The 19,433-nt window shown below is 39.3% G+C and overlaps 1 protein-coding gene across 2 annotated transcripts in view; it reads left to right on the forward strand.

Annotated features, from left to right (window-relative positions):
* RELN (reelin) overlaps nt 1–19,433 on the forward strand; it is a 479,257-nt gene that overhangs the window by 352,285 nt on the left and 107,539 nt on the right. For both annotated transcript variants that reach the window (XM_055301120.1, XM_055301121.1), the window contains 6 exons: nt 441–578; nt 1,454–1,640; nt 7,773–7,978; nt 12,694–12,865; nt 13,372–13,572; nt 18,365–18,597. In XM_055301120.1, the coding sequence (XP_055157095.1) occupies nt 441–578; nt 1,454–1,640; nt 7,773–7,978; nt 12,694–12,865; nt 13,372–13,572; nt 18,365–18,597 (1,137 nt within the window). The remainder of the gene's footprint in view (nt 1–440; nt 579–1,453; nt 1,641–7,772; nt 7,979–12,693; nt 12,866–13,371; nt 13,573–18,364; nt 18,598–19,433) is intronic.

Here is a 19,433-nt window from a genome sequence, read left to right on the forward strand (position 1 = left end):
TACTGTTTATTTTTTGGAAGAAATTACATTACCATAACTGAAACACCTCACATTTTCCTCTGTGGAAGAGAGGCTCTTTTGTATATATCTTTATTTTTTTAACATTATTTCTTTTTTCATTTCTTTTTATTCTTCCTGGCATGAAACCTCTGTGTAACAACAAAAGAAATCTTATATTTTTGTTTCTCTTTAAAGTGTCGCAAATTGAATTAAGATTGAGGTATATATCCAAAGCACAGATTTCTCTCTAGACTTTTCATCATGGTAAAATTGTTGAATCAGCTTATAATTGAGTAGACAGGCTTTCAACTACCAAAGAAAATGGCAGCTAAATGCAAATTCCAGAAAGTTAGTTATCTGAAAGAGTCTGAACTCTGACATTCTTTGTGCTGTCACATGTGACTTAAAATATTGTTTTTGCTACCATTCCTTGTCCGTAGGTCCAGTGCCACCCGCTTCCGCTGGAGTCAGAGCTACTACACAGCCCAGGATGAGTGGGCTTTGGACAACATTTACATTGGGCAGCAGTGTCCAAACATGTGCAGCGGGCACGGCTCCTGTGACCACGGCGTGTGCAGGTACGTACCCCACCACCTGTGGCTGATTGTCTGCTTCTCAGGACTTGTGCTCAGAGGGATGGCACCACAGCTGTCATCAGAGTGGCATGGACACACTGATGAAGAAAGAGCCAAAAGGAAGCCATTCCCCTTTCTGTTCTTATTTTAGATGTAAAAGATGCTGTTACATTTCAGTAAAGTCGTAAAGATGTATATCCTAAGCTTCAAAATCTAACCTCAAGATGAGGCCTCCTAGGTATAAACTTCAGGGTTTATTAATTAATGCCAAAGTCCTCTTCGGTGGTTAAAGAGAGCCTTGCTGTTGTTTCCCTTCTGCCCCTGATGGTCCTAAAGCGCATGTCAGGCAGCTGCTTCCCGCACCCCGCCAGAAGCTCAAGGTTGTGGGCAGGGGGAGACAGCGATTATCGCTAATGAGGATGAGGTAGGAATGCACTCAAATGCTTAAAGACTCTAAAAGAGACATAATTTAATCAGAAGGAGGAGCTATAAAACAGGGCCTGAGCTACATGATGGATGAGCAGACAAGCATTTCTATGTGACTTTCAAGACTACAGGAGGATCCCACTCTTCTCCCCCCAGCCCCCGACACACGCGCACACACACACACCCATGTCCTCCTTCATTACTATTTGGTGCCTCAGGTCTGCTGTTATGGCCAGATTTCTTTTAAGAAAAGGATTCTGTCCTTTCTTCTTTTCGGTGTCAAACACTGAAGATCATTCCCAGCACACACACAGATTGGCACTGTAGAGACAAATCTAGTGTGAATGCTAAGGTCTGAGCAGAAGGGAGACATGGGAAATGTTCCAGGGACACAGCCATGGCTTTCACAGAAGGGACTGTGACTTGTCTACTTGGCCCTTCCACTCTCATAGGTGCGACCAGGGATACCAAGGCACCGAGTGCCACCCGGAAGCTGCTCTTCCTTCCACGATTATGTCAGACTTTGAGAACCAGAATGGTTGGGAGTCTGACTGGCAAGAAGTCATCGGGGGAGAAATTGTAAAGCCAGAACAAGGATGTGGGGTCATCTCATCTGGATCATCTCTGTATTTCAGCAAGGTAAGGGCTGAGGATAAGTGACGACGAAGGTGTGACTCACGTAGGGGAATACGTGATCAGGGCAATGGCTATTTCAATATGTGACGGATTTATGGAGCAGTCTGCGCTCAGAAGGTACAAACATGAGAGTTTCACACACACACACACACACACACACACACACACACACACTGCTGGCTGTTAAATTCCTTTGTCAGATTCCTGTCGCTGAACTCTATTTGGGAAACTTTTATAGCTTGATGATTGTTTTTGGTTACTACAAACCCATGTTAGGGCAGTTGAAAATTCCTGCCCTTCTTGTACCTGATTTAAATCTCATCATCTTCCTTTCGTGCTGAGCTTATGTCTTGAGGGTCTTTGAGTGGGACAGGGACTTGGTGTCTTCTGACCCCAGCATGGAGTTGCATGAGCGTGTGACCTGTGGGTGAAGAGTGAGCAGTGGTGGCAAAGGGGAAGCCTAGAAGTTAAGAGCAACAACTGCCTGCTGCAGTCCCCGCCACTCCCTAGCTGCGTGACTTTGAGCAAATCCCTTCACCTCTGTATGAATTGGCTTCTTCATCCGTACAGTGGAGACCAGAATATTCTACTTCATTAGGGTCGTGATGCAGAGTAAATGAGTTAGTACTTCTAAATCACGTAGAACAATGCCAAACACCTAGAAAGCACTTCTGTAAGTGTTTGTTGAATTTATCAATCCGTTAATCTCAAGAATATGACTGGAGGAAGGAGGGGTGATGGTGGGGTTTTGGGATGTGCAGAGCTGTTCCCTGGAACTAACTGTCCATGTTGGGCAGACATCTCATGTCTTATGTCGACTCAGTCTGGTGGCCAAGATTATGGCACCAGCAGATTCAGTGTTTGATGAGGGTCTGCTTGCTGGTTTATAGATGGCCGTCTTCTCATTGTATCCTCGCATGGTCGAGAGCACAAGGAGAAGAAGCAGGCACCAAATACCAGCATGAGGGCTCCACCTTCATAACGTGATAAAGACCCCACCTCATCATACCATCCCTTTAAGGCTTAGGCTTTCCACATATGGATTTGGGAGCACACAAACATGAAGTCCATACAGAGACAGTGGAGAAGTTTTTCTTGCACTTCACCTTCACTAGAGGCAGCACTAGGTTGGGCAGAAAGGTCCGTAGACTCCATCGAGGGCCTAGAGTGCCACTGGGAATCTCTAAGACTGATTCTCGTCTACTACTGAACATGCCCAGCCCCTGCTGCTTGGTTAGCAATAGGGAAGGGCGAACTACCTTCCCCTCCTCCCTTGCTACCATGTAGGCAGGACATTATTTTCTCTCCCCAACCCCTCAATTCATCTCTTTATTTAGTCCTCAAAAGGACTAGAGTGGGAGCAGGTCCAGTTCTCCCCCATGAGCTATATGTCTAACCCTGCTTATTAACAGCTCTCTTTAGAGTGTGAGATCCTTAAAACCACTTCTTTCCAGCAAGGACGATAGCCACCAATTCTAGGACAACTGGAAATGTCCCAGTCTACATCACATAACAAACACGCAGATGTGGGTGATATACTGTAGGGTTCATATGTTGTGGAATCTGGGCAGAAATCCAAAATAAGTTAATTTATGCAAATGCAAAAATAGGTACAGGTTTTGTTTTGATGCAGGTGCAGAACAAAGAATCAGCAAGCAAACAAGATAGAGAATGATAGAAAATCAGGGATGAATTCCATCTGATGATATTTCCTATCCATTGACATTGAACATCCACTGGTCATTATTGTTAGAGATAATTGTCCACAAGTGACCAGTGTACATTGCATAGATCAGGATACACTGTATAATTGTTCAGAAATGGGGAAATTATGTCTCCCAGAAGCATCAGTTTTAAAACAAGATTATGAATCCTTGACCAATATGTACCAAACACCCCAGTAAACATGCATGTGTACACACAAATACTTTACACATAGGAAGGTTACATGTTAATATGTATATAACTTTAATTCAAGATGATCTCAGTCATAAAGCTACCTGAATCTGTGCCTAAGCTCCAAAACTCAAAGCGCAAAGCTGGTTCATCTTGCAGACATAAAACATCTTTCTGTATCTCAGTTTTCTGTATTGTTAAGTGGAATTTGGGGAGGATCGGTGGGTTAATGAAGGTAAAGGATAAAGAATAGTGTTGGGCACATAGAAATCGCTCAGTAAGTTAACTATCACTATTACATTTTATGAGAACATATTTAAAATTGGTATCATTAGATATTTCCATGTGTATGCCCTGCCACTAACTTAAAATCAGTCTTTCAAAAGTAGAACCATTCTCTTCCCCTCTCAATCCAGCTTTCTCCCTAAGTTTTTGTCAGAATATCTGAGGGGCATTTTTCCCCTTTTTTCTCTTATATCAAGGAGATCTGTTTTGAATTCCAAGTGAGAAAAAACTAGCTTAAGCAAAAAAGGAGGTAATTCGGTTAGTATCATCAAAACACAAGAGGGCTTAGATGAAACTGGCCTCAGAGATTATCTGGAACCAGAAACTCAAATGCCCACAGACCTCTCTCCTCTGTTTTCAGGCCAGCTGTCATTATGAGAGTGGTGCCAGGGCCACAGAGCTTTCTGAGCAACTCTGTAGAAAAAGGTTTCTGATTGGCCTATCCCAGGGTCCTGAGGAATGGTGTACTCGGACTGGCCTAGCCAGAGTCATATACTCACTCCTTGAGCAGAAAGATGGCGCACACAGGTTGGCAGCCCCTGCCTGCGGAGGCAGTAACCCAAAGGAACAGCTCTGCACATCCACCACCTTTTGCAAACTACTTTATGAACCCAAAATGTGCTCTATCCTGTCCCTCTTCTATCACAGACATTCAGGATGCTCTCGAGTACTGCTGCCCTAACTATACAACTTATTTTCTTTTTTGAAATACCACGCCCCTGCTCCAAACAGAAATATCTCCTCCAGGTCCCAAGTTTTGCCAATTTCCCTATCTTTGCTTACTCTCCACTGCCGACCATGATGCCTTCTACCTTGTAAAGCCTTGCTCAAATCCTGCTGCTCCATGGAGCTTTGTGGGATAATGGCAAACTACACAAATCTCCCCTTTCTTTGAATTCCTCCCTCTTTTGTGTTCTGTACATAAATAAGTCCAATTTTGATTTTTATTCTCATAGTACCCAGCAAGATGCTGAGTCCTACTAACCGAGCTGAACTCTAGATAAGATGTTGAACTTAGAAATGCATGCCATGCGGTAGGCATTTACAAGTCGGTTAGTTCCTTTGAGATGGAATAGATTAGAGAATTGATAGATGGTTATATGACCAAATGGGACTCAACAAAGAATAAAATTTGGTCTGCAGCCCTAATTGTCATTATGATGACTACACATACTGGTGAATTCTCCTTTTGAGTTTGTGGTATCGTACCTGGTGTAATTGGCACCCAAAAATTATTACTGAAGAAAGGAATGAATAAACAAATGAAAGAAAATTGAAAAACAAGAAGTTCTAAAGAAATGGTTATTTTCAAATAGAGTAGAATTATTTTTCTAGTGGCATTTTGATTAAAGATTTTAATAGTTTTAGAGATAGTATTATAAAAAGTCTCCAGATTCTGAAGGCGTTACCCTTAAACGTGTTTTATTTTATCTAAACCCTTAAAGCACTGAGCCATTTTGACCTAGAATGTTGGGGGAAAATAGGAGAGTATTTTTCACATTCCAAGACTGAGGAGATCTGTAACCTTTTACTGCCAACACACATGCGTGTGCACATTACACATGTATATATGTCTACACATACACACATAAATACATTCATCATGGTAGAATAGAAAAAGCGCAAAGCATGTGTTACATCAAATTCTAAATTCTGACAAAAAGTTCGCTGTGAGCCATTTCCTTTTTCTTTTTTATCTCCTTTTCAAGCAATGTTCAGCATTTCAGGTCATTGAACAAAAGAAAATGATTTGTGCTATTCTCTGGGGAAAAAACATCTTCAGTGCCAAACTAAGCATTCGTATGATATTTTCCACCACTTACAAAAATCCCACAAAACACTTTCAGAACCTTTGTCAACCAACACCGTGGTCTCCTGGAAAAACAACACCGCTCTGTAAATTTCACAATAGACCAATCATTCCAACCAGCTAATTGTGATAATTGGATTTTTATAATTCTCTTCACCCTAGATTTTTATCCTTCTGGCTCATTTCCATGTGCCAAATTCTTCATAGATGTTTGCTGGATTGGAATTAACTAGCTAGGTTCTGTAGGTTTTCTTCTTAAAAGTGGTCTTCCTGTAATGATCCTGAGGCATGAAAATTTTAGGCCAGCTTATAATAACCTCCGAGGTGTTTCTCACTTACAGTATCTCAGATCAACAAAAAGAAAAATCAAAAGCACACATAACACATTGAAAATGTGTATGACTTTTAAGATTTTCTCAATATGTACTTAAAATTGAGAGTTCCAAAGAATAAGTTCCTGACTCAGGATTTAACTTCAGTTCTCATTTCTCTGGCACCCTCATTTATTTTGGAATCTCTTCAATTGGCTTTAGATTTATCAGTAACAGTGTACTGTTTTAATTATCCCCAAATATTTCCCCTGTGTCTTCGAATAACTGAAACCCCTTCTTAATTAACTTAGTGGATTAGAGAAGTGTTTAAATTATAAGTGTGAGGGGTGTTTTTCTCTATACTATGTATCCTATCTCAATTTTTCTTCCTGACTTTTAATTGAACTCCTTGGGAGCTTTCCAAGACCAATTCAGTGCAGTCTGTGGATTAGCCTTGGCAGTATCTGTTTGGGTGGGAAAATCATACGAGCAAACCTTTTTTTCATCCCATTAGCATGAACCCATTTACTCACAACAGGACTGATGATAAACCTTGTCAATTTGAATCTAGTACTTCACAACAGGACTGTGACATGTAGGGGATGCACTGAGCAAAGGAAGCAAGTTGCTGGATTTGAAGAAATTCTTTTTTTTTTAATTTTTATTTATTTATGATAGAGAGAGAGAGAGAGGCAGAGACACAGGCAGAGGGAGAAGCAGGCTCCATGCACCGGGAGCCCGACGTGGGACTCGATCCCGGATCTCCAGAATCGCGCCCTGGGCCAAATGCAGGCGCCAAACCGCTGCGCCACCCAGGGATCCCTGAAGAAATTCTTCACGTTTTCAAAGAGGGGCACCTGGGTGGCTCAGTGGGTTAAGCATCTGCCTTGAGCTCGGGTCATGATCTCAGGGTCCTGGGATTGAGCCCCGCTGTGGGCTCTCTGCTCAGTGGGGAGTCTGCTTCTCCCTGTCCCTCTCCCTCTGTGCTCTTTCACTTTCTCTAACTCTCTCTCTCTCTCTCTCTCTCTCTCAAATAACAAAATATTTTTTAAAAACACAAAGAGACTATTTCCTAGTCACAAGAACATATTGAAATGATCCCTCCAAACCTGTTTCCAAGAAGGAGACAGAGACAGAGAGACGAGGAGCCTCAGAGACATGAGTACTCTTTCTTTTTGACTAGAAGTTTCTATTTTGCCAGTTTCACTTTAATTCCCAGGGAGGAGGGGGTGAGGGGTATCTCGGGAGAGGCTTGCCACGTGCTAGACAAATTACATGCAACTTGTATTTCATCTAATTGTCACAGCACCCTATCATCTAATTGTCACAGCACCCTATAAGGGAGGTTTTATTACCCATATTATACCTTTGAGGAAAATAAAAGCTCAGAAAGGTCATGAAGCTAGTGAACAGCATGAAAAATGGGCTGAAATTCCAACCCAGCTCCAACTGATTTCAACATATATGGTCTTTCTTCTCTATTACTCTGCCTGGAGGAGATTTACAAAGCAAATATAGGGAGTGTTTTAATTAAAATTAATTTTTGCTTTATTTTTAAAGACTTGAATACTCTTTCTATAATTAGCAGTTCCCAAGGGTCTCATAACTAGACCTGGGAATCAATGATGCAGAGACTCATCAAATGTGTTCAGGAACAGTTGCCACCTCCAGAGCAAAGTATTCAATGGTATAACTCACACCTCTGAACGTTAAATGAGAACAAAATCATTTCCATGTGGTGCTAGGATGTTTGTATGATCTGGAAACTGAAACAAAAAAATGCCAACGAGCTCCCAGATGACTGAGTCTGTAATTCTTCCATCTTTTGGAAAGGCTGGGAAAAGACAGCTGGTGAGCTGGGATCTGGACACTTCTTGGGTGGACTTTGTCCAGTTCTACATTCAGATTGGTGGAGAGAGTGCTGCGTGTAACAAGCCAGACAGCAGAGAGGAGGGTGTCCTCCTTCAGTACAGCAACAATGGAGGCATCCAGTGGCACCTGCTGGCAGAAATGTATTTCTCAGACTTCAGCAAACCCAGGTAAGCGCCCCTGATGGCCTTCCAGTGGTTTTCAGGAATGATAAAGAGTATGTTTTCATTGCACTGTTTCCAAAATGTCATTAACGCTTGCACATATAAAAATTTCATTTGTTTCTGAACAAAAAGCATTTGGTTTCATATCTGAATTCTTTTTTTTATTTTTATTTATTTATGATAGACACAGAGAGAGAGAGAGAGAGAGAGAGGCAGAGACACAGGCAGAGGGAGAAGCAGGCTCTATGCACCGGGAGCCCGACGTGGGATTCGATCCCGGGTCTCCAGGATCAGGCCCTGGGCCAAAGGCAGGCGCCAAACCGCTGTACCACCCAGGGATCCCTCATATCTGAATTCTTAAAGAACTTAAGAAAAATTGTGAGCTCCCACAGAAACTCCATGATATAGGGACAGCCCATGCTCACTTTTCCCATTTGCAGGTTTTTTGAATGCACACACATACTCTATGAATAGAGAGAAATACGCATTTATATATTAACATATAAATATATATGTTCATTGGTTAGATTTAACAGCAAAATAGATTTTATTAAAAGTTTTCAGATAGCACCAGAGCTAATTCTAGGTAAAATATCTGTAGAGCTCAGATTTTTCTAAATTTTTTCCTGGCCCATCCCTATCTTTATTTTCATGGATGAGGAGTATATGTAATAAAAGTCGTAGACAATGATGGTTCAGGAATTTGGAGAAATGATTCATGTTTAATACTAATGCCTATACCAGGCAATGCACATACTTTTCTATATTTAAATTTAGTTATTTTACAATTATGCAGTATTTTGAAATTCTGTATTTATACTTTATGTTTTATATGTGCCATTACAATCTATTCAGGGATTTCACTTTTAGAGTATTCCATTTTATAATCTCAGTATTTGCACCTTCACATAAAGACAGAGTTTTTCTTTTTTTTAAGATTTTATTTATTTATTCATGAGAGACACAAAGAGAGTGGCAGAGACACAGGCAGAGGGAGAAGCCAGCTCCCCTCAGGGAGCCTGATGCAGGACTCGATCCCAGGAACCCTGGATCATGCCCTGAGCTGAATGCAGATGCTCAACCACTGAGCCACCCAGACATCCCAACAGAGTTTTTCTTAATATGTTGACCATCACCCATTTCAAGTTTTAACATCTTATTTTGCATTTTACAGCTGGACCTTTTTTATTGAAGGAAAATATTATTGAAGACTATATAGATCCAATTCTTACATATTAAATATATTTGAACATACTGTCTAACATATAGTTGTTTGCTAACTTCAAGGTTGCTAAGTTTGTTGGTTTAAAACATTGAGTCACTTAAAGGTGACATAACTTTCCACAATAGAACACAAGGAGTCATGCAGACAGAACTAAAAATATTTCCTCTAAGGGACACAGAGAGAGGCAAAAACCAGAGGAGAGGCAGCTGGGTAAAACAAGAGACATACCATCCAGGGAGAATGTCAGAAACGGTGTGTAGGAGACAGAAAGTGGTGAGATTTCCCCCGGGACAGGAGAAAGGGAATTGATAATGATGCCAAACTAGTTTAAACAACAATTTAAAATAATTCAGATCATTTTTTCCAAACATGATCATGGTCAATCTGGAAATTATTCAACAACCAGTAAAGTGACTAGATTACTATGTAGACAAACAAAAATTCAATAACTTCTTCAAATTTCAGAAATATTCCATTTTTATTTATAGGAATTTTTCTTTAGGGCCAGAATATTTCACCACATTCTCAAAGAGTTCTATGACACTAAAATGGTTGGAAAATTTTGAGTGGGGAGATATCAGGAAAAAAATCCCATTCAGAGTGGCAAATACGTAAATAAAAGGCATGACTTTAACAAACAATAAATACTGAGCATCTCTGTAAAGAACTACGAAACTTCAAAACTTCCCTCAGAGATATAAAATAAAACAAATAAATGGAAAATAATACAGTGTCTCTGGATAGGAAAAGTAAATATTGTGATATGAAGATCTCTCTTCATTTGTTTCATGCAATTCCAGTCAAAATCTTAGTGGTATTCTTGGGAGAACTTTATATCTGGAAATATAAATTGGCAAAAATCGCTTAACCTTCTGGGGGAAAAAATAGATGAATGTCCTATATGATATTTTTTTTAAGATTTATTTATTTAGGATCCCTGGGTGGTGCAGCGGTTTGGCGCCTGCCTTTGGCCCAGGGCGCGATCCTGGAGACCCGGGATCGAATCCCACATTGGGCTCCCGGTGCATGGAGACTGCTTCTGCCTCTGCCTGTGTCTCTGCCTCTCTCTCTCTCTCTCTCTCTCTCTATGTGTGACTATCATAAATAAATAAAAATTTTTAAAAAAGATTTATTTATTTATTCAGAGAGAGAGAGAGAGAGAGAGAGAGGCAGAGACACAGGCAGAGGGAGAAGCAGGCTCCATGCAGGAAGCCGGATGTAGGACTCGATCCCCGGTCTCCAGGATCACACCCCAGGCTGCAGGAGGTGCCAAACCGCTGCGCCACAGGGGCTGCCCCCTATATGATATTAAAACACATTTTGTAACCTAAATAATTTAAATGGTGCATGGATAAACAGAACAAACAATGAGGCCAAGTGGATGACATAGAAATTGACTCAAATACATGTAAATACTTGTATATTAAGAAAAGACGAATGCTGGGGCGCCTGTATGGCTGGGTCAGTTAAGCATCTGCCTTTGGCTCAAGTCATGATCCCAAGGTCCTGGGATAGAGCCCGGCTCAGCAGGGAGTCTGCTGCTTTCTCTGCTCCTCCCCCTGCTCGTGCTCTCTCTCCCCTCTCTCTCTCTCTCTCTCTCACTTTCTCTCATGCCCATGTGCACACTCTTTCAAATAAATAAATGAAATCTTTTTTTTAAAAAAATGCATGAACTATCAATGAGAAAGAAATGGTTATTGAATCAAGCAGTGTTAGAAAAAAATGGGCAGGCTCTGGGGGAAAATTATCCATTTAGGTCATTACCTTACCCCATCAAAAACTGTTAAAGACTGGTTAAAGATTTAAACATTAAGTGAGATTTAAATTTCCTAAACACAAATTCAATGGAAGAATTAACAGAGAAGAGGGCTACTTACCTAGAAATATACTACATGCCAACATAAAACTACGTACACGTGTAACACATCTCTATCAAAGAAAACAGTGAAAGAGAAAAAAATAAAATATTTGCAGCCAATATGAGAAACTGAGGATTGATGTTCCTCTGAAGAGCTTATACAGATTATCAAGAGCACCACTAAGATCCCAATTTTAAAAATGGGTAAAAGAAATGAGTTTGATGTTACAAAAGAGGAAATCTAGAGGTTTAATAAAATATGAGTAATAGCCAACCTCTGTTGCAATAAAAGAGAGATCATTTTTCAACAGTCTGGCGGTCATTTTTTAATGATAACACCAGTGTTCTCTCCATATGGGAGCAGCAAGACAGGTGCTCTCATGTCTTTCTGCAAACTGTATGACTCTTCCAGGAGGAAATTTTGGAAAATGCAAGAGCCTTAAACATGAGTAGCTTTTTCAACCTAATAATTCCATTTCTAGGAATCTTCCCTAAAGAAATAAACTGAGGTATAGGTAATGCTTTAAGCATAGAGATTTTCGTTATAGAATCATTTATGACAGAAAAGTCAAATAAACAATATGTCTGTATCATGAAAATACATAGACAATAAAATTATCTTAAGAAATAATTATACTGACATGAGAATGTGCTTATGATATAATATGAAATTTTAAACTGTCAGATACCGAATTATACGTATATCTCACCTCTGTAAAAGATTACATACTTCCGTGATATACATCAAAATGTTGACAGAGGTCAACCCTGTGGAGAAGATTATGGGTGATTTTCCTATTTCATTATTAATGCATATTAATGCACAGTTAGAATTGCTTTGGGAAAATTTTTAATGCTATTTTAATGTAATAACGTACAAAGGAACAGTTTTTTTGAGGTATTTCTTAAAAATGTGATGCCATTGTCATGGTCATCAAAAGACTGTTCAGTAAATCAAATTTAGTAGAAATATTTGCTGCAAAAAGATACAATTCGAAATGGAATAAACATGGGACGCCTGGGTGGCTTAGTGGTTGAGCATCTGCTTTCAGCTCAGGGCATGATCCTGGGTCCTGGGATCGAGTCCTCCATGGGCTCCGTGCGAGCAGCCTGCTTCTCCCTCTGCCTGTGTCTCTGCCTCTCTCTGTGTGTCTCTCATGAATAAATAAATAAAACTTTTTAAAAATAAAATAAAACAAATGGAATAAACATGACCAGGACTAAATGCACTTAACAACTTTAAACCTGTCGATTGGTCTGAACTTGGAAATTTTGGGGAACACCTGGGTAGCTCAGTTGGTTAAGAGTCTGCCTTCAGCTCAGGTCATGATCTCAGGGTCCTGGGATCGAGCCCCACATCAGGCTTCCTGCTCAGTAGGGAATCTGCTTCTCCTTCTCCCTCTGCCCCTTCCCCCTGCTTGTGTGCATGCTCGCTCACTCTCTTTCCCTCTCTCTCTCTCTCTCTCTCTCTCTCTCTCTCAAATAAATCTTTCAACAAAACAAACTTAGAAACTTTTCAAAAAATCAAGAGCTCAAACGAAACTAAACTTTCTCTTGTTACTACTCTTGTTATTTTAACAGCTGCTGAGAGGAACACAGCTTTTCCCTTACCATCATAAATGATTTGCTTTTATGCAGATTCGTCTACCTGGAGCTCCCAGCTGCTGCTAAGACCCCTTGTACCAGGTTCCGCTGGTGGCAGCCTGTGTTCTCAGGGGAGGGCTACGACCAGTGGGCGTTGGATGACATCATCATCCTGTCAGAGAAGCAAAAGCAGGTCATCCCAATTGTGAACCCAACTTTACCCCAGGTATCTTTCTTATGTCTGAACTCTGAGAAGACAGGATTGTAAAGTAGATGGGATTCAAGAACTTCTCACTTCCCCCAAAGATTTAGTGCTTGACTGCCTTTAAATGGGAACATTAAGTTTTATAAGTGACACAAGTTTCAGTGTTTGTACTTACTTTTCTGGTTTGCACTTCATTGTTCTGTTATCTCTCTATGCTACTAGTTCCCAAGAATATTTAGATATATGTATTTTTTTAAAAGACTAGGAAGGCTAGCCAAGACATCAAACACATCATTACTGTGTTTATAAAATTACATACACAGTGGCAAAATATTTTCGGTTGTCAAATCATCAGGAAAGAAAGGTTTGTGACGTAAAAATAATAATAATAATAATTTAGAGATTCAGCTGTATTATCCTAGAAATAAAATGGTACATGGCCCTGCATATTATGAACTGAAAATTCCTTTCTTGTTTTCAAAGCTTATCAAATTGCCTTCCTGTGTTGTCTGTATTGTTTCTATTAGAACTTTTATGAGAAGCCAGCTTTTGATTACCCAATGAATCAAATGAGTGTTTGGTTGATGTTGGCTAATGAAGGAATGGTTAAAAATGAGACTTTCTGCTCTGCCACGCCATCGGCCATGGTATTTGGAAAATCAGACGGGGATCGATTTGCAGTAACTCGAGATTTGACTTTGAAACCTGGATACGTACTACAGTTCAAGGTACTTCTGCACAGATCTCTTCCCAGGGCAGGTCAAAGAGCAGAGCACCCTCCAGACTCCTATGTGAAATTGAAAGGACACAATTTTTCACACTCTCTTTTAAGGAAGGGACTCACTTGAACAAATCTTTGACAGTCTTGGACTGGCAAAGCTCTTTATTTAGCTGTGCCCACAAGGAGAAAAGCTGGTCAGTTTGAAAATTGACTTTTAGATTTTCAATCTCATTCTGACTTCATGAATTCTGTGCTTCTGAATGGCAAGTAAGAAGTTCTCTTTTTCAGTTTACAGGTATTTTTTTAGACTTAGGAGTTGTTTTGTGTTTTTACTGTATGATTTTCAAACAATTTCCCTTCCTTTGATTCAGTAAATTTGTACCTTAATTATCATTGTTCTCTTAAAAGCTTGCTGTTTTTCAGCACTGTGATAACATGTCAATGTGTGTAGCAAGTATTTACTTTGACAAGCTCTTCTTTTAGAAGCCTAATCAAAATTTCATTTTGTTTATAATAAAATCCCATTGGTGAATTCTGGGGTCGAAAGTAATGCAGTTTTAATGAGCTAGCACAACTACATGGTCCTTACATAACGGCAGGATGCAGATGCTAAATAATTTACAAATGGAATTATTAAAGAGATCAGATGTTTATAGGCAGCTCTTCAAATATAATTTCCACAGGTCTGTAAACAAGGAAGTTAGTCATAAATAAAATGATTAGTGAAATGTTATCCTTCTCTGTTTAGAGTTTGGTGCTAAACTACAATTAAGAACATTAATAGCAGTATATGACTTGGTATAATTTGTTGGTACTGCCTTTAAATGGGAACAAAATAACAGCAATAGCAAACGTGTTGGCTGGAATAATATGCTGTTTCTCACCTGACAACTTCTTGATTTAATGAGTCGCAAAGTCATGGCAGTGTAGGTATTAAAATCTGCAAGGTGGTATTCTGGTGTTTAAAAAGTCTAAATTAAGAAAATAGTATTAAATGTTCTAAGTACTTAAACAACCAGCAGGAATGCACAATGCCTAATAAAAATCTCAATTCTCAAATCACACCAGCAGAAAACTTCTGATTGTGGCCGTTAGTTGATAGTTGATATGTATTATGGGTCATTTGGGGATTGATGATTAATGTGTATTTGGAATCTGTGACAAGAACTTGGTGTCATTTGTACACAGTGCTGGTACAGTTTTTGTAATTGCATGCCATTTGTTAAACACTAGTTGCTAGGAATATAGACATGAAAAATATGGCCATAACCCTCAAGGAGTACAGAAACTAGCAAGTGAGCCAGAAAAGAGAACAGTCCTGATCACAGGAGTATTGTAGTAGAAATGGGCTCTGGATGCTATGAGAGTACCTGGCATAGTGCCTGGCATGTAGCAGGTACTCCAAAAACATCTGTTAGTTGAATGGATGGGATGGTTGGATGGATGGATGGATGGGTGGATGGATAGATAAGTTGAAATGAAAAGTCTCTGGAAATACAAATTTTGCCCAATGAACAATGGAGGGAGAAGAATTCCAGTTAGAGGGAACCTAATGTACAAATATATGAAAATACATGAAAAGGCAAATGAGAGTAGACAATTTAGAAATTTTTTGGAAAAAAATAGAAATTTTTTGGAGCTTGGAGTATGTGCCACAGAGATAAGAAAGAAAGTTGATCCTAACTGGTTTTATATGAAACACTAAACCATTTGGACATTAACCCAAGAGCAAAGAGTCATGGGAGATTTTTAATACATTAAGTGCAAGAATCAGACCTGTTTTAGAAAGATCATTCTGGCAGCAGTATGGCTGTTGACTTAACAGGAGAAGAAACTGTAATCAGTAAGTACATGTATTCATTTATTCAACAAATATTTATAAAGCCTTTACTATATACCAGGATTTGTTGTAGGCTATGGAAATAAATAAGAACAGAGAGTGTAGACTAGGGTGGTGCAGGGTAGTTATTATTTTATAAAGGGTTGTCAAGTTCCCTCACCAATAAAATGACTTTTAAGCTGAGACCTATGAAAGCTAAAAGTGTGAGTCATGCAGCTATCTGGGAAAAACATTCCAGGCATAGGGAACAGAAAGCACAGAGGCCTTGAATCAGGAGTGTGCTTGGAAAAATTCAGAAAATCACAAGGATGCCATTGTGTCTAGAGCACAGAGAAAGAGAAAAATGGGGAGACAGGTAGAAGAAAGAAAATCAGACTTGGACTTCTACTCTGAATAAAATGACTAGCAGAAGAGTCACAGACTCTGACTCAGGCTTTTAAAGAATCTGGTGACTCTGTTGGGAATACAGTGGCAAAGGCAAGGGCAGAGCTTTTGCAATGATCCATTGTAAAAGATAATGAGGATTGTGTGCAGGTAGAGAAGGCAGAGAAGAGTGCTCAGATAGTGGAATATATTCTGAGCAAAGAAAGCATGCTAGAGCAGTCATCACAGTAAGAAATGAGGAAGCCAGATTAAGGCGTTGCATGGGATTATAAAAATAGGGAGATGGATCTGAGAGATATTAAAGGGGCATAGTCAACAGGTTCTGGTGACCTGTTGGATGATAGAATGGAGTTTAAAATGACTCCCACATTTCTGGCTCCAGTCATTGAAATTGGAGATACAATCAGAGGAGGATTTGTGTAAGAGTGGTGCATGATGAGAACAGACTTGGACTGTGGAACCAGGGATGCATGTGGATCCCTGAAGGGGAAATGTGTAGGAATCAGTTATAGACATTTCCAGAGAGCTAGAGAGGAGTTCAATCTAGGAGTTACAGGTATTCAGAAGAGATTTGAAATGATGATTGTGAATGAGATTTAGGAGCAGGTATAGACTAAAAAGATAAGAAAGCCAAGAATTGAATACTAGAAAACACTGACAGTTAAGAGGCAGACTAAATGGTAAATTTAAAAAGGCACAGACTTGTCAGAGAACTGAAGGTTCCATCAACTTGCCTACTTTAGAAACGACGACGGTCATAATAGGTCTATGATGAAAAAGCTGTGTGTGCCTCTTGTAACTCCTGTCACCACATACCAACTGAAAATTATGCTTGCTTATGTGTAATAAGAGGAATTTCTGTTAGAAGAGTTTAATCATGAATCCAAGATTGTCAAGTCTTTGCTTATATTGTTGACATTGAACTATATAAACTTGAATAAATGTATCACAATAAAATTTCTACAAGTTCAATTATAAATCCTTCTGAGAGATGTTTTCTAGCTGTGAGTATGGGAATAAGGAAAATATAGAATCTTCTTCTGAAAGACCAGATCAAGGTATAGTCACAAGAATGAACTGGTTGACCACCTGAGCTCTGGGCCAATATTATTTGCCTCCAGCCCTACCTTTCCTTCATCCTTTATTCTTTGGTCATGATCATGCTCCTTTGTGTGCTTACTTCAATTTGTTTTTCTACAAAATTGGACAAATCTTATCTATCGTCTTATACAATAAAATTCTATGGTGGCTCCCATCAACAAATGAAATAAGATATGAATAGATCATTTAAGATGACATAATTAAATAAATATCAGGAAAAAAGTATGACATTTATAATACCAAAAAATATAAACTGTAACAGTAATAAAATCATTTATACATTTACCAATTTAGAAAGAAGCTGTTTTTTTTTTTTTGTTGTTGTTGTTTTTATTTATGATAGGCACACAGTGAGAGAGAGAGGCAGAGACACAGGCAGAGGGAGAAGCAGGCTCCATACACCAGAAGCCCGACGTGGGATTCGATCCTGGGTCTCCAGGATCGGCCCTGGGCCAAAGGCAGGCGCTAAACCGCTGCGCCACCCAGGGATCCCAAAGAAGCTGTTTTAAACTTGAATAATATTCAAAGCTGTGGTAAAAGTGATTAATTGAACCCAATTGATTAAAAATGAACACATATAAATAAAAAATGTTAAATGTTTCTACATTTTGACTCCGTAATACTACTGGTAGAAATTTATCTGGTGATAATAGTTCAACTAAAGAAAAAAATTAACATTCTTTGCAAGGCTGCGTATAATAATAAAATAATAGATTAAATACAAAATAGAAAGTTCTAGGAGTGTGATAGGTTCAACTGTATGACCCAAAAAATACTTCTTTATAAATTTTAGAAGAGAAAATAGAAAAAATAAAAACACTTGTGCTAGGGCATTGGGATTTAAGTTGCTTTTTTTTCAAGTTTTTTTATGTTATTAATCCTATGATGACATTCCCCTACATGAGTACACAGAACAATAGTTTTATTTCCAGATTATTTTGCTTATTTGATACAGTGGCAAAAATTTAGCTTTTTCATCTAAGTTGGCAACAATTTCTAACTGAGCTTTGGCAAGAAAATAAAGATGTTTGTTCCGCTAAAAGCAGGGAGGGAAAAAAAAAAGCAGGGAGGATAGCCCTCTCTTCAGGTAACCTTTGTATTCAGAAGAGGATAGCTCTTCATCTTCTACTTCCCTCTGTTTGTATGCCTGGCATAAGAGAAGAAAATCATCTCTTGACTTCTTGGATTTTGTCCCTTGCTCCAACACCACAGATCCCATGCTTCTCTTTTCCCTTCTGTAATTCCAAGAGATCCACTAAATGGCAACTGGTTTAGATTTTCTTTAAAAGCACCTGTGGCTCACCTAAAGATTTCTATAACCCATGGAAGAGTCTTGGTTGGAAGTGAGCTACGAGTCTTATCATTGTGAATATAAGGCAATCAGTAGAAAGAGCCCTGGCTGCTGTAGCACCTAATGTGTTAAAGTGATAACTTGAAACCAAGACCTTGTATAACTCTGTCTTCCTTTTGACAGCTAAACATAGGGTGTGCCAATCAGTTCAGCAGTGCTGCCCCGGTTCTTCTTCAGTACTCTCACGATGCTGGTATGTCCTGGTTTCTGGTGAAAGAAGGCTGTTACCCAGCTTCTGCAGGCAAAGGATGTGAAGGAAACTCCAGGGAACTAAGTGAGCCCACCATGTATCACACGGGAGACTTTGAAGAATGGACAAGAATCACCATCATTATCCCAAGGTCTCTTGCATCCAGGTAAAGTGACCATTCTTACTACGCACCATGGGCGTTATTTCTTGGGAGCATATATTTATCTCAGTGTCATCATTTCAGTAACCTACAAGAATGCATATAGTCTGGCTACATCTATTCACAAAATAACTCCTGAGGGAAAGAGCCCTGGGGCAAAATTCCTAAAGTGGGGGTGGGGGGCATGCATGGGCGCACATGCACATATGGCCATGCATGCTTGGGAAACAGATTCGCTCATTTATTCATTCATACAGTGAATATTTATTGAGCACCTTTCTGAGCAGTGGGAGTACAGCAGTGAACAAAAGAGGTTAAAGGCTAAGAGAGTCATAAGACGTTATTGTGTCTGATTTTCGCTTTATAGAGATTTGGGATAATTTAATGCCCCCCTGTGTGGACAATTTGAGATCTCCTGTAATATGAAAGATCCCTTTAAGCGACTATTAAAATAATAGAAAGATTACAAATCAGCTGGCAGAGAAATAGATAAATGGAAAACAAAAATCTGAAAGTGAACTCGTTCATTCATAGGGCAATAAATTTAACCCTTGGTTTTCTAACAGCTAGGATAAAGGGAGAAGATGCCAGGTCATTTAATTCTCATGTTTGGGTAAAAAGGGAAAAAAATGCATTCTGATTTTTAAGAAAAAGATACAGTTTTTTCCCATGCTCAGTATTCTAGAATAAATTTATAGCATATATAGGTCTCCTTATGCCAGATAAAGTAGCTAACACAGAGATCAGTATCTTTAACTCTATGGTTTCATGGAAGATAAAGAAACATTCTTCAAGCGAACACTTCTTAATTGAATCCCAGAATGTAACATCAAATTGTGACC

This window comes from Nyctereutes procyonoides, unplaced genomic scaffold (assembly GCF_905146905.1).
Source record: "Nyctereutes procyonoides isolate TBG_1078 unplaced genomic scaffold, NYPRO_anot_genome, whole genome shotgun sequence".
Lineage (NCBI taxonomy): Eukaryota > Metazoa > Chordata > Mammalia > Carnivora > Canidae > Nyctereutes > Nyctereutes procyonoides.